The sequence below is a fragment of the Rhyacophila brunnea genome, unplaced genomic scaffold (genome assembly GCF_057557595.1).
Source record: "Rhyacophila brunnea isolate RB1 unplaced genomic scaffold, BYU_Rbru_1.0 scaffold_13, whole genome shotgun sequence".
Taxonomy (NCBI): domain Eukaryota; kingdom Metazoa; phylum Arthropoda; class Insecta; order Trichoptera; family Rhyacophilidae; genus Rhyacophila; species Rhyacophila brunnea.
In genome coordinates, this window is record NW_028232785.1 from 3,471,423 (window position 1) to 3,486,794 (window position 15,372).

At 34.2% G+C, this 15,372-nt stretch overlaps 1 protein-coding gene across 1 annotated transcript; it reads left to right on the forward strand.

The window, feature by feature from the left end:
* Window positions 1-4,296: 4,296 nt before the first annotated feature.
* Window positions 4,297-8,898, forward strand: LOC147076170 (uncharacterized). The gene is made up of 5 exons (XM_085941203.1): window positions 4,297-4,578; window positions 5,835-5,981; window positions 6,657-6,761; window positions 7,714-8,539; window positions 8,775-8,898. The coding sequence occupies exons 1-3, from the start codon at window positions 4,411-4,413 to the stop codon at window positions 6,675-6,677; spliced, it is 336 nt and encodes a 111-aa protein (XP_085797329.1). The 5' UTR covers window positions 4,297-4,410; the 3' UTR covers window positions 6,678-6,761; window positions 7,714-8,539; window positions 8,775-8,898.
* The last annotated feature ends 6,474 nt before the right edge of the window (window positions 8,899-15,372 follow it).

Here is a 15,372-nt window from a genome sequence, read left to right on the forward strand (position 1 = left end):
ACAAAAATTAAAAAGTACCTAAGCAGGTTTTTTAAAACATTTTTTTTTCTCGTTATGAATAGTGCCAACTCCAGATTTTGTTAACTAAAAACCTCAACGTTAATCGATGTCCGACCATTGTTCGAAATTTACTGTAAACAGCCGCTACGTACTACTATGCTTCGAACTCGACTTCGAATAACCGCCAAAGAGAAAATTGCCTGGGAAGCGAATAGGCATGTGAATAATAAAATGCCATATTGGATACGATAATAATTAGCAGTACACAATCCACCTCATTGTGATTTCTATTGTGCATTGCAATAAGAGTGAATTTTGTTAACGCTGTCATATTATAACTATACGTCCTTGTGATTTCAATATTCTATGCGAGCGATGCCGAGGAATAAGAGTACATTATGTAGATTATGCAATAATATTCTATCCGAGTCTCCGTGCAAACATTGTTAATAAACCATATCTTGTCATGTTACCGGCACACGTTGTTTCCTTATTTATCATTTATTATTATCCATCAAAAGTGTACCATGCGAGTACCTACTATGACATGAGGGCATGCACCAAGGACTAGCTTTAGCAAGATCGCAGAGCATCATTACATGTTAGTGCTTGGCATCCTACGTGTAACTTCCTCCCCCCAGCATACACTCCACCATCACAATCATTCCACTAATTAATTACAGTCCACTATGAAAAACGCAACCATATAATATATTCCATACAATTCCATATATATTCCATACAAAAAGTGTTTGAAACAAATATAAAGTACCTAATTAAAGGTAGTAATAACACAATGGCAATGGAACATACCTGTGAATCGTTATTGAACATTGACGAATTCGAGCATTCACCAAACTCTTGGAAGGCTTGTGCTCGAAGGAGAGCCACTTCATTATAAGTCAGAGATACGTCATGCATACACTTGTGGTAGGTCAGAATCTTTTTTGAAGAGAAAAATGCACAACAGATGTTGCACACAAAATTGTTCAGATAAAAGGAATCTCTTGTCAATTTTAAACATATTTCTTTATCGGGAGCATTAACTACTTCCTGCTTAATGTCATGTTCGTGTATTGTAATTGCATTATACAGCATTGCGGCTTGTATCTTAGGAATTTCGTGTGCTCCGGGCTGAAAAAAATGAAGAGAATGTTCCTTGAATTAATTTATTATGAATATTGTACATTTTAATAATAACACATCCTACCGACGAGCCTACTTATCTTGAATGATCAACTTAGCTTTCCTAATAGCCCATTGCTTTATCCTATAATATGATGGTTTATTTACGATATACAACCATTATGTATGTAGATGTGTGGATATAGGTATGGATACGTGTGTTTACAAATATATATTAAGTGGGTTTATTTGTTGATTTGTAATAGTTAAAAAATAATATTATAAAAGAAGTAGGTATCATGTAAGAATATTATTGAAAATTAATTTTATAACTGTTAATTTTTAATTTTAAGACTGATATGATAGATATATTAACTCGATAGTTAACTCCACTAATTCCCAATACATTACCATTGTTCCCAGAATGGACGACACCTTTTGAGTGCAGTATTTTTATTGTTTATACTTACTAATGATCTATTATTAGGTTTTGACGATTTATTAGTCATTTTATCGATTTATTATTGCGCTACCTATAATATGTCTCTCGGCCATCGTTGGGTGCCATGGAGCAGTGTTTATATTTTAAACATTTGAAATAAAAATGTATGCGACAATTAGGTTAGTGTCCTCGTAGACAACGAGCTGTAGCAGGTTAGAATTTCATGATACTCATCTCAAGTTGACATTTCAGTCAATGTATTGCTTTTTTAGAGACAAATGTGGTATTGAATTAAGTACTGGCAAACATCATTAATTGCCAAAAATCGCGATTCATTTGCGGGCCTTCGTTTTGCCTGTAGTCACTGCATGAAGAAACATGCAAGAAGTGAAAGTAGTACTCAATGTCGCATGGATAACAACTTAGAGGTAGGTGCATTCAGTGTACATGGGATTCAGAATGGCCCGAACCATGGCAGTATAAAACCATAGCAACCACAGAGTTTACGTAGTACCTACTAAAACATTCAACAGTGACAAGTGGTTCGTTTTGTTTTTATTAATAAAACATAGGCTTTCATTTATTCACTTTGAAGAATGGGAACGGTTGGTAGTTCAATGGGATATACAACGGTTGGATTTGAACTGTTTTATGTTATCTAAGCACTATACCAAATGGCGTTGAAATGTTTAAAGTGCATTTTTTGACAATGGTTGCATTTAAAGTAGGTAGAACTCTCTCACAACTTATTTTATCACTCCTCCTTTGCTATCTGAATACTTTACCCAGTAGGCACATATTGTTAAAGTAATTACTTCAACAATAGGTATGTTTTACGAATAGTATACATAATAGGTATCTATATTGTATTGCCCTTTGCAGAAAAGTCAAGAAAAATCTAAAAATTATTAAGTAAGTAAGTACCTATGCAAATTGTTTAATTATTTCTATGGTACCTACTGGTGACAACTAACAATATCAAAATATTCGAATGTTTTACAGTTCATTCCGTCACTATAGGTAATCATTACACCCCATCACACGATCAGTATTAGTGCTTATGTACTTACCCGATTCACTTGTTCCGAATAAGAACAACCCTGTTGCGGATCTTCATAAATGTCTTCAATAAGCTCAGTCTTGATGTCAATTAGCTGAGAATCTGTCTTCAATGGTATTATTGTTGGGTCTGAAACAATATTCTGAAAAAGAAAGCATTATGTAATAAAATCAAGAATATTTTTAAGAAGACCGACAATCACGTGAAGCTCGACCACACACTTGAGGGGTATCAGCTCTTAAACTCTGCAATGAGGACATGTGGGTCTATTCAATACTTACCTATCGGCCGCTAGAGTGATAAATATTATCAAACTTAGGGTATGTATGTTTGCAACAATTACAACCAACGTATTGTAATTGTTACAATAAGTGTTAATACTTTGATACAAACCTACGTTAAGTTTGATAATATTTATTTTTTATCGGTCGATAAGTATAGAATAGACCCAATGGTGTGTATATCGTTATCTAACCCCAAACTTCAATAAGAACGAGTATTTTAAAATATAATGACAACAAGGATATTTCAAGCAATACTTATCTACGATGTTTGAATAATTGTCAATGTCAAATCATACCTTTTTTTTTTAAATAAAACAAAATAATATTATGAATATAGGTAATAATGGAGATGTTATAAGGACACCTCTAAATGGAGGAGACTGGTCCATACTCAATCATGTCGACCAATTCAATCGCCATTTTGTATTAGCCCTATAATAAGAATACGTAATGTTAATTCAAAGTTAACGTACCAACGTTACCTTATCTTACTAAATCGGTTTAACTATCGCAGTATACAGTAATTATACATAATCGTTGAAAGTGTTGAATAGTTTCATTCTACGACTAGTGATAAATTCCTAATTCGATTTCCAAAATATCTACATAAGTAATTCTTTCGGAAATATACTTTATTCCTGTTTACATAAATATATAGTTGGCGTTATCAGTTGATTCACTGGAGAATGTTTACCATGGAAGAGAATAAAATAACTTTTGAAAAACTAACCTCGGCAGCGTGGCAGGGATCGTCAGCATCCTCTTGTTTGATGTAAGTATTTGACTCTGGATTTTTTCTATGTAAGGACACATCGAACAAACGTTGCTCATTTGCATCAGGCTCGAAGTCACCTCCTTCGCGTTCTACGTCCATTTTACGATTTGAAAGCGTTCGTTTTCAAAGATTATGGAGTCACACTGAAAGCAATCCTGAAAAAACCGGTTTATTCTGGCAGCCGTGATAGTAGACGATGATTGCTCCCGCCATAGAGAAAAGATACCGAATAGTATTGCCACATGATATGTATTATTTTAATATGGCGAATTTAAACTTAACGAAATAGGTATAATTATTATGCATGCTAACAATTCTATTATAAAATATAAACAAAATATGAAACATTGGATGTATGGTCGACAATCGACAGTCATAGGTGATATCGGTCTTGATTATTATGGCAGTGGCAGTGACAATGCAGACGATTTGTCTGGAGATCAAAATCGTTTAGCCAATTGTCTATTAGCACGAGTGTCAATCTGGATTCTGGCATCTCTAAGTGCTCGGCCGTAGTGAATTGGCGGGCGCGACGCGGCGGCGTCTTGCGAAACTCAAACGTATAACCGTGCGTATTATGCCCCAAAAAAGACACTGTCTACGAACATTTTAGACACGGTTATACGTTTGAGTTTCGCAAGACGCCGCCGCGCCGCCCCCGCGCATCCACTACGTTCTTGCACTAAGCCTCGCCTACTACGGTCTGTGTGCCACGGTCAACTTGATGACCAATTGCATGCATAAAATGGATATTAAACGCGAACCAGACGACTCCGAACCTGTTGCAGAAGAGAAGCAATGGTTTGAGGTACCTGTGAATCATGATCCAAACAGCCAGCTGCTTACCTACATAAAGCAAGAGGACACTGACGAGGCCGGATACATTTTTGAGGTTAGTGTTTCATAACGGATTGTTGTATGTCGTAGTTTTGTTTGTTTTAAGAATTATGTTGTCAGACGTATTTAACAGTGTATGTCTTTTGTGTAATAAAAACCGTGTGCAAATGCGACACAGTTCCGAGCGGCCTACGTCATCCGTATAACCCTAGTTAGTTTTGCTGCAAACACTGTCCCTGTACTTTTAACTATGAGTTTTCGTAACAATTGATACCACATTGACATTGTTATTGATACCATTGCCCATAAACAAGGCATTTATTTCCATTTTGGTAGTATTGACTTGTGTGTCCCTGATAACTACCTTAGAAATCGGAAGCATCACTTGTTTGTTCTCCCGAGGTGCAGAACTAACCTACCTTGGTGATGCCAATTGGGAGGGCAATAACTCTGTTCAATGAAATCGCTTCGGATGTTGATATATTCCATCTACGTGAGGATAAGTATAGGTGGACGTTATTTTATAAATTCTTGAAATAGGGTCTGCTTAACTCATCCGGTGTACTTCCTTGTACTTATATATTTTTTTTGTATTTAAACATTTATACTGTGGAATCTATCTCTTTTATTATGTACCTAATATTGTTTTAATAATATTTCGTTGTTTCTAACTGTCATGTTGTGAACGTCTTAAACTTATAATTTGAAATGTCCACAATATGTAAAATAAATGAATGGGATTGAATTGAATTGAATAAAATAAAGTCAGCTGCTGTAAAAGTGGGACTCCGGATAAACGAAACTAAAACAATGTACATTCCTGTTCTCGACAGTGCAACAAATGATAATAAAAGTTTTGTTATTGGCGGCGACGATTTTGAAACTGAATTCATTTATTTTTCTAGGGTAGAAATAAATCGCCGGATCATTTATTTTTGAATTAATATTATTTAGTTTTCTTCTAGAGGTTTATAGCAATTGGATTAGCCGACATAATTATTGAGTATGTACAAGTTTCCTTAAATTATATTCATAATATTACTTTGTTTCATTTCAAATTAATGTATACTAAGTACTGACATTGACAATTTAAATATTATGGTAGATTAGTTCCCAATGTTTGCAATAAATATGCTTGTTGTCATTATATTTTTAAATACTTGTTCCTATTAGACAACGACAGACACCATGTCCATATTGCAGAGTGTAAGAGCTGATAACTCTCGAGTGTGTGGTCGAGCTTCACACGTATTGTCAGTCGTGCTAAAAATATTCTTGGTTTTATAACAAGGGTAATATTTTATTTTTCAGAATATTGTTTCAGACCCGACATCAATAACATTGAAAAGAGATACTCAGCTTCTTGACATCAAGACTGAGTCTATTGAAGACGTCAAATCCCCATTTAATTATGAAGATCAGCAACAGGGTTGTTCTCATTCAGAGAGAGTTCATCGGGTAGGTACTTTTATTTTAAATACTGATAGAAATACTGATCGTGTGAAAACTGTAAGAGATGTAATGAACTGACAACACTCGAGTATATGAATAATTAGTAAGTAATACAAATAAAGACAATATCTTTGAATTCTAATTTCGCTCTTTCTATCTTGTCTGATCCTAATAGGATCATAATGAGCCTCGGTATAAATAGTATAACTGCTCAAGCCCAACCGTTGTATATCTCATTGATATTTTACAAACTTTATTGTTTGGATTCCACAACGTGAATCAATGATAGCCGATGTTTTATTAATAAAAACAAAACTAACAGCTTGACCAACGTAGAATGTCTCAATACGTAATTATTTGTTTGCTATGGTTTTTAACTGCTATGGTTCTGGCCATACTGAATTCCATGTAAACTGGATGTAACCACCCCTCAGTTGATAACCTTTCCATGCAACATTCAGTTCCTACTTTCACCTAACGTATTTTTTTCATGCGGTGGGTGCAAGCGAAATAAAGGCCCGCATAAGATGCCCTTTCTAGAACTATCTCCCATTAGATTCCCAATACCGTTAGTAGGGTGCACCCTTATCAAATAGCCGATTTTTTTTATTTTAAAATGTATTTATAAATAAATTATTGTAGTTTCAGAAGGCCACTAGACAATCTGATATTAATTTTCAGGGAGTTGATTTTAAAGAGTAGTATGTTGAAGACACAATAAGCCAAATCATTCATGAGGTTCCAGAACCCGGTTGCTCTTATTCGGAATACACACCAGTAAATCAGGTAGGTACACAATATTCTAAAAAAGTTGAACATGCGTTACGTTCTGATACGGAGAAGTTTATGTCAGAGGGTTTGTTTCCACTTTGAAATCACACAACGGGGCAAGCGAATATAAGTAATAGTTTTCTTTTCATAAGAAATATTATAACGAGATATGTAGATGATATGCTTACTACCACAATTATTGTTACAAATTATGTAACAATTGTCAATATGTCACGAGTGCTTTGATATTAGGAATGGTATACTGTTTTTTTTTTTGGCTGAGAAAACGCAGATGTGCGCGGGTATAATTGCACCTGCACATATTCATTTTCAATTTGTTCACTATGTTACATAAAAAGTTACATTGAATCCTTCAATGCATAAAAATATAAACACTTATATTATGTTATCGTCATAAGATTAGACTTATATGATTTTTTTAATTTATACAATTGATATAATCAATGCCTACCAGTAAAGCAATTAATTACACAATATTCCAATATATTGTAAACAATATTGTTAATGTGACTTGCACTCAGGAAGAAGTACTAGTCTGCTGTTAAAAATATGTAGGTGGTCACCGAATATAGGTACATAGGATAAGGATTTTTTGATGAACATAGATAGAAGACTGGTGTCTTATTATGAATCTCCATAAAGTCTAGTGAATTCAGTATGTGGCCAGATTCCCTATAAGTGTTATTTTTAGGGTTAACGCATACCTGCCATATATATCTAATGAAGATAATATGTTGTGTTGGGAACATAAGCAATCGTCTCACATAATATATTTAGGGTCCATGAGTATTTACTTGAACTGAACATAGGGATATATCTTACCAACACACCATTTCATTCTGTAAAAAGGTTCCTACTTATCGTTAGGATGTTTTTAAATCTAATTTTTTGATATACCTATGTTGTTTGTCACCCTTTTAATGGAATATACTCAACGTTCTTTTAGTTGATTCCTGCAACCACTACCATGACATATTCCGCTAGTCTCGGATTGCCAGAGAGGATCGTAGAAGTACAAGAGCCATACGATGAAGTACAGATTGACTATCAAGACATTAAAAAAGAATTGGGGCTATATGAAACGATTACTAATATAGTCAGTCGCAGTGCTAAATGTAAGCAAATACAATCTAACGTCACAGATTCCGAATCATTAGTAGCCGTTATAAGGTTAGAAAAAAAATCGTTTAATAACGAAAATTTTGTGTGCAGTTTATGTTTTGATATTTTTACATCGCTGTCTCTATTACAGCTTCACAAAGCTTGTCATAAAAAAATATTTGCGGAGAAAACGGGTAATTACTTTAGCCGTCGATCTAATGCGATGAAACTACAGAAAATGACTCATTTTGGTGAAAAGCCGTTTAAATGTGATCAATGCGATTACTCTTGTAGACTATCTGCTGATATGAAAATACACAGAAGGAGACATTCTGGAGAAAAACCTTTCAAATGTGATCAATGTAATTACTCATGTATTAGATCTGTTGAAATGAAATTGCACAAAATGGTACATTCTGGTGAAAAGCCATACAAGTGTGACCAGTGTGATTACTCGTGTATAGGATCTAGTGGGCTGAAAATGCACAAAATGACTCATTCTGGTGAATATCCATTTAAATGTGACGATTGTCATTACACTTGTATACGGTCTGGTGCTATGAAAATACACAAAATGATTCATTCTGGTGAAAAGCCATTTAAATGTAACCAATGTGATTACTCTTCTATACAATCTGGTTATATGAAATCACACAAAATGGTACACTCTGGTGAAAAACCTTTTAAATGTGATCAATGTGAATACTCTTGTATACAACCCGGTACGATGAAAATTCACAAAATGACTCATTCTGGTGAAAGGCCATTTCAATGTATGCAGTGTAATTACTCTTGTATACAATCTAGTAATATGAAAGTACACAAAATGACACATTCTGATGAAAAGCCATTTAATTACTTTTGTATACAATCTGATATGAAATCACACAAAATGGTACACTCTAGTGAAAAACCTTTTAAATGTGATCAATGTAATTACTCATGTGTAAGATCTAACAGGATGAAATCCCACAAAATGGTGCACTCTGGTGAAAAGCCATTGAAATGTAACCAATGTGATTACTCTTGTATACAATCTGTTGATATGAAAACACACAAAATGGTACACTCTGGTGAAAAGCCATTTAAATGTGACCAATGTAATTACTGTTCTAGAACATCTGGTAGGATGAAAAAACACAAAATGTCTCATTCTGCTGAAAACCATGTAAGTGTGCCCAATGTAATTACACATCTATAAAATCGGATTCTAAAAAAAAACAGAATGACTCATGATGGTGTATAGTTATTTCGATGTTGTCAGTGTTATTCATATTGTGCACGTTCGAAAAACATGAAACTACAAAAAAGTTACTCATTCTGGTGAAATGCAATTAGAAGTGATCAATGTATTTACTCATTTACTTCTAGTTTTATAAAATAACAAAACGACTCATTCTCCTTTGACTGCGAAAACATTGACAGCACATCACTCATTTTTTGTTTATTAATTTCAAATATTATTTTAAATTATATATTATTTTTTAAGCATTATCAGGCATGGGTCCTAAACACCCATCCAGTGTTCTAGCCTGCCCGTTTTGGGCGACGATTTGAGATATCCCGAATTTTGTGCTAGCTCAGGGTATTGGTTGAACTCATGATTCATAATAATTAACAATCACATAATTAAATAAAACAGTATTTTTCCTTTGGTGATCATGTGGCTTTGTATTTTCAATGGTTATTTTTTTTTTTACAAAAAAAGAATCTTGTAGAAAGTGCCATAGGTATTTATTATTATCGTTTCTATAGTCCCTAATTATCTTTATCTTAATATCACTTGTATTATAATTATTAATGGCCGACATTTGTTTTATTTTTGGGCGAGAGTTCGCGGACTCAATTCCGCTCGGGGCTACGTATTTTTTTCGTTAAATGTTATTTTTGAACGGCTGCCTGATAATTCGGCGTGTACAGTTATGCAAAAGATATCTCATGCTATGTTTCTTCCACTCTTGCATCCATCTCTTTCATACTCATAAAAAAATCTTACATAAACTTCCAAGCTTATTACAAAAGTATTTACAATTTTAATACAATGAAACTTAATATCAGGGCTTTTTTTTTTAAAAAAAAGGTGCCGGAACTCACTTCATGTCAAGCTTTTTACTAAATAAAATTATATTCAAATGTCACTTAAATGAAATTTAAAGGAGCTATGCCACGAAGCGAACAAAAAAAGGTTGATTTTTACGATAATTTTTTATTTTAGTCAAAACAAAGCTACAGAAACAATAAAATACATACATTATATTTGAAATATATTGTACAAATAAGACTAAATAAGACTAACTTTAAAATATAATTGTAAATACATATGTAATGTATTTATTTATGAACTTGAATAAAAGTTTAGAGTGATTTCCAAAGTTTTTTCCAATTCTCGTCTGATACATCATCTCGATTCCTTTTCTTAGTGTTAGAGTCTAAGGCCGAATGTCTTCCTTTAAGTAACCACCTATCAACATATTTTGAAGGATCGAAAAGTGTCAAGGGTGGTCCCACGAGTTTGATGAACAAGAGTGCCGAAACTGTTTTAGTGTTTAACGAAGCTCTTGTTGGGGTAATAATAAGATTCATTTGCGAAAACCCCCGTTCACATTCACTTGAAGAAATGGGAATAGAATTCAGAGCATATACCAAACGCAAGAGTTTTTCAGAATATGTCTTTTCGAGAATGTATTCGCGAAATCCACGAATCATTTCTCGTTCATCTAGTTGTAGCCTGATCGAAATGTTTCTAATTTCCATCTCTCCAAATGTCAACCGATTATCAATGTCTTCAGGCCAATATTTTTGGTCAAGTACGCGAGCCCAAAGTGCAAACTCAACATCTTTATTATCTAGCAGCCTTTTTTCAATTGACGTTTTCAACGTGGAATAAAATATTTTCGGATCAATAGGAGGATCATTTTTAGAAACTTTTTCGTGAAATAAAACTCCACGAAAATGCAGATTGCTTATAGCAGCTGCAGCACATTTATAATAGGGTCCAAAATTCTGTTTTCTTTTCTTGGACAATTCTTGGAGAGCGTCGCACATCAATGCTAGATCCAATAAAAATGCTGTTGATGTTATTTTGTTCTTTAAGCCACTGTAAGTACACTTGTCATTTTTATCTCTTGTAGGGTCATTCATCGCTTCTTCAAAATGAAACGAAAAACTTGGGGTTGCACTAAATAATATATAAAATAGTTGCACAACACGTAATCGTAACACAAACTGACTAAACAAACGTAAATAACAATATACGCAGATGCTGCCATGCGATAAACGTCAAACTGTCAAAATCATAATGCGCAGCATACGTATGAAGCTAGTTACATACGCATGTTTGCTATTTAAACTATACGGTTACTTCACTAACACTAACACGCCAACATTCAAAATGGCTTCCACCTGTACCTTATTTTATCATTTTAACGAATTATTATTGTAATTACTTAAGCGCAAATATTTTTTCGTTTAATTGATTTTGAAATAAAACCGTGAAAAAAGGTGCCGGAACGCCGTTCCACCGCGTTAAATGGAAAAAAAGCCCTGCTTAATATTATACTTAAAAGTTATTGGTTTGAAATTTTATATCTAGGTACTATTACCAAAGAAACCCCTAGCACGAAAACGTTTCAAATTCCAAATCAGTAATCTAACCACAAATTTAAGAACAATCATAAATAACCAGCCCTGTAAAACTTGGCATCCCCCGACAAACAAACGAACGCGTTACAGCTACCCGCTTGTCAGAGGCGATATACCTGCATCCGACCTTGAAGGCACAGCGGACGGGTGAATTTCACAGTGAGTTGGCCGAATAGCTTCCTCCCATCCCGCACCCCGATGTGATGCATCTCCCGCTTTCTTACCAACATGCTTTTTGAAAAAATTGAGTTTTTCAATTCATCCCCAAAGAAACCGGACGAGGAGGAATCGTTTCTCTAGTGACGCGTCGCTCTGCGGGGAGCGACGCGATTATCAAATTAATCGGACGATAGTTAGCCTACCTTAATAACAGTGAATACCTACCGTGAGGTAAACACCTAAAATAACGTCAGTGTCGTGCCTAATCTAAGATCCCTTTAAATAAAACCAATGTAATAAGATGAATGCTTGTCCATGTTTTAGTGTAAATAAATCCACTCTGCGCGGAGCTTTCAAATAAAAATCTGTGTTATCAATATAATATAATGTGACCATCCTCGATGCCTCTCTCACATCCCCCAATATACCAGAACTTCAATCTTCACACCGCCCGAGTTCGTCGTCCTCCAGGTATTAGTACATATTATAATTAGTATTCTAAATCTAACATTTTCATTTTATCCATATAGCCAAATGATACATCATAAGTCTTTTCTATTCTGTTCTTTGACTAAGTGGCCAAGTTGCACTTTTAGGCCTACAAAACTTTATTCCGGCTCCCCATTGAAGACGGGAAGTCCAGGAGCAAGTCATTACCTATGGAAAAAATATTGTGAAATTAATTCTTAATGTTATGAAATTACGAAATCATCTTATTATACATATACAGGTACTGACCATGAACAGTACATGAAAAATGAATATTCGATAAATAATACTATAATTTTTATTGTGATCTTCGTCCAAGGAATCCAATGACAACCACAAATCATTTACGCTGACAGCTTTTTTGGGAATAAACCCAACATCAGAACGGTCGATGGGTAATAAATTAACAAAAATAAATATGTTTTTTTAACCATTACCATGTAGGTCTGCCACGTAAACTCTAGCTCAATTAATATAATAAAAATTATATAAAATTTTATTATTCTCCGTGTAATGTTTTCCGACCGGCTGACTATTTGTAAGGGCTTATTATTCGGTCTCTCAAAGGATGGCGAAATTTAAATGTGGTCACGATCCTCAGCCATGAGTGCACGACCAAGAAGAAGATTATTCGGTAGGAAGGTATATACATATAGGCAAAAACACCAAGTATTTCAATAAAAAATAGTACCTAAGTATTTTATTAAAATAGTGACAATCATTTAATCTAAACAGCAAGTAAAAAATAATATTATCAGTAAAAAAAGATTATGTTAATGCTTATTGGTAAGTACAAATAACAGTTTGTCATAATAAAATCTATTTTGGATGGATTTTTTTTTTTGCAAAAATATCTTATTTGGCAGCTTTCGTGAAAATAATGTTATCCTTATAATAATGGATAATTAGATGACCAGTACTTTCACGCAACTAAATAATATTTATATTTTATAAAAATAGTGATAAGTACATAATATTATAATATTACAGGTTCATAATAAATTCCTTGTTGGTTTTTGATAAATATCACTTATTTTGAAACTCGCGTGCTTGCGGTGGAATACTATAAATATATTTTTAATATATAGTAATATGATAACTGGTTTTATTTGAAAACCGCTTAAAATACACGGCCTTTAACCTCGCGATAGGTAGGGGCCTAAGGACCAGCTTCAGGTTGCGGGGGCCATGATACATAATTATATTAAATCCTTTTTTGGTGTCGATTTATAAATGTTTGAAAGTATACAGTCCACAAAGTGACACGGCCACAAAATGCGGCCCATCAGCTAGCATTTTTTGCGACGATTTTATGACGTCACAAATGTTTTGGTCCGATCGTTGATGTCGATTCTACATCAAAGTACGGGGCCTACCTCGAGACAAAGCTAAAAGAAAAATGTGATAAGTCCCATAGTTCAGTCTGAGTGACTTAGAGCCACTCCGTGTGAACATGGATGATTTTTTTCAGGCTGACCAAATGGTCTTTATAAGAAAAATGTAAGTACTAAAAAGTATAGAATTTAAGGTTAAAAAATAAACAATTTTTTTGTTAACAACTTATGCGATATCATTAGCTAAATGCTGTAAACTAAAGCTAATTTATAACTGTAATCTTCTTTGTATTATGTAAAATTATTCTGCGTGTGATATTTTGAATCCGCGCGAGAAAAAAATATAAGAGTTTGAAACGCTATGTGATAGAGGTGGAAACCTCTTCACTAAATAAATCCTTGTGAGTGAGGGAGGCACTCCTAGGAGTAGAATTAACTTATGAAAATACTTTAATTAATAAAATATGATATCGGATAATGTCATAATGAAAATTAAATGATTAGATATTGTGAGTATTGACTGCATAGACCTAATGTAAAAAAAAAATAGAATTTTTGCTCGTAATAAAGTACGTAAGTATTTAGTACATACGTATGTGGTAAATGGATAGAATAAATATGAAAGTTGTAAATATAATAATGTAAATCTTGAGGCACTATTATTTTGTTAATTTACAATTCATAATTATATCTTAGGTCTGTCAGCTAAGCCTTACAGACCGTTTTCAATTTGTAAAAAAATGCATTAAAACATGTAATCTTTGGATCCCGTAAACCCACACTTGTCGTGAAAATATCGTTTAGGTCTTAAACTTTATTGGTGTCCTACATTGCCTTATAAACATATTTTTTTGTATAGTTCAAAGTCGTGTTTAACCCCTGAACGAGGGAAAGCGAGCGGAAAATGTTGACTATAAAAAGCAACGTGGGGTTTGATTTCGATTCATTCCAGCAATCGCTGTAGGGCCGCGCGGTTATTTGAGGCCTGATATTTCCGTAGGTACATAGTAACAATATGCACTCTTTCAAATTATTAAATTCTCCTTTCATGCTATTATATCCCTGATAATAAAAAATAAAAAATATTTACCTGATTTACGTTAAAAGTACTAGTAGAATTTTTGCGATGATTATGAAATTTGCCCCACCTGAAGGTACCTGGGGAACGCTTGCTTATAACTTAATTAGATGCTCATAATTTTGTGGGAAAATGGAAAAACAAAGAGCTTTTCCGTGATTGGCCAGAGGATTTTGCTCCTGGTCTGGTGGAAGGAGACGAAAGCGATCTCATTGGTCCACATTCCGCGCGCAAAAACGTCATGAAAAGTCATGTACGGCTCTTGCCCATATTTTCCTAAACTTTGAACAGTTAATATAAATATCACGATGGCGGGAATCGAGCCCCTATCAGCTTTTATAATTTCTTGATCGGAATTATTGACGATTCTTAAGATATTTAGTAAATACTTAAGAAAGGAGAAGGGGCCTTGTCTCTCTGACGTTAGTTATTCAGGGAAATCACCGCCTGGTGGGTATATAAACCCATGTTTTTTTCCATACAAAATCAGTCAACGGCTCCTGCGTTTAGTCATAAGACCTCAATCCACGCAGCTCTTCGCGAAAATCAACGAACATTCGTGTTTTTGAAAAATCAATCGGAAGTTTTCCCCGTTCGTAGTACGGTTGAATACGTCACAGCAACCTACGTTGGTGCTAGCTACGTCATCCGTATATGACCCCGCGGAAACTTATTTAATTCGCGGATGAATACGTCACTAAGTACGTAGTTATTAATTACTCGGAAGTACGTCTAGAAAAGGGACAGCGGTTCCCAGTCTTTATAGTATGTGCCTCAATAATATAATAAACGCGCAGCCATA

Bases quoted from the DNA above. Each gene is read 5' to 3' on its own strand.
- LOC147076170 (XM_085941203.1), top strand. From the start codon at position 4,411: ATGACCAATTGCATGCATAAAATGGATATTAAACGCGAACCAGACGAC. The intron at 4,579-5,834 runs GTTAGTGTTTCA...TTTATTTTTCAG, and splicing joins AGGCCGGATACATTTTTGAG to AATATTGTTTCAGACCCGAC. The intron at 5,982-6,656 runs GTAGGTACTTTT...ATTAATTTTCAG, and splicing joins ATTCAGAGAGAGTTCATCGG to GGAGTTGATTTTAAAGAGTA.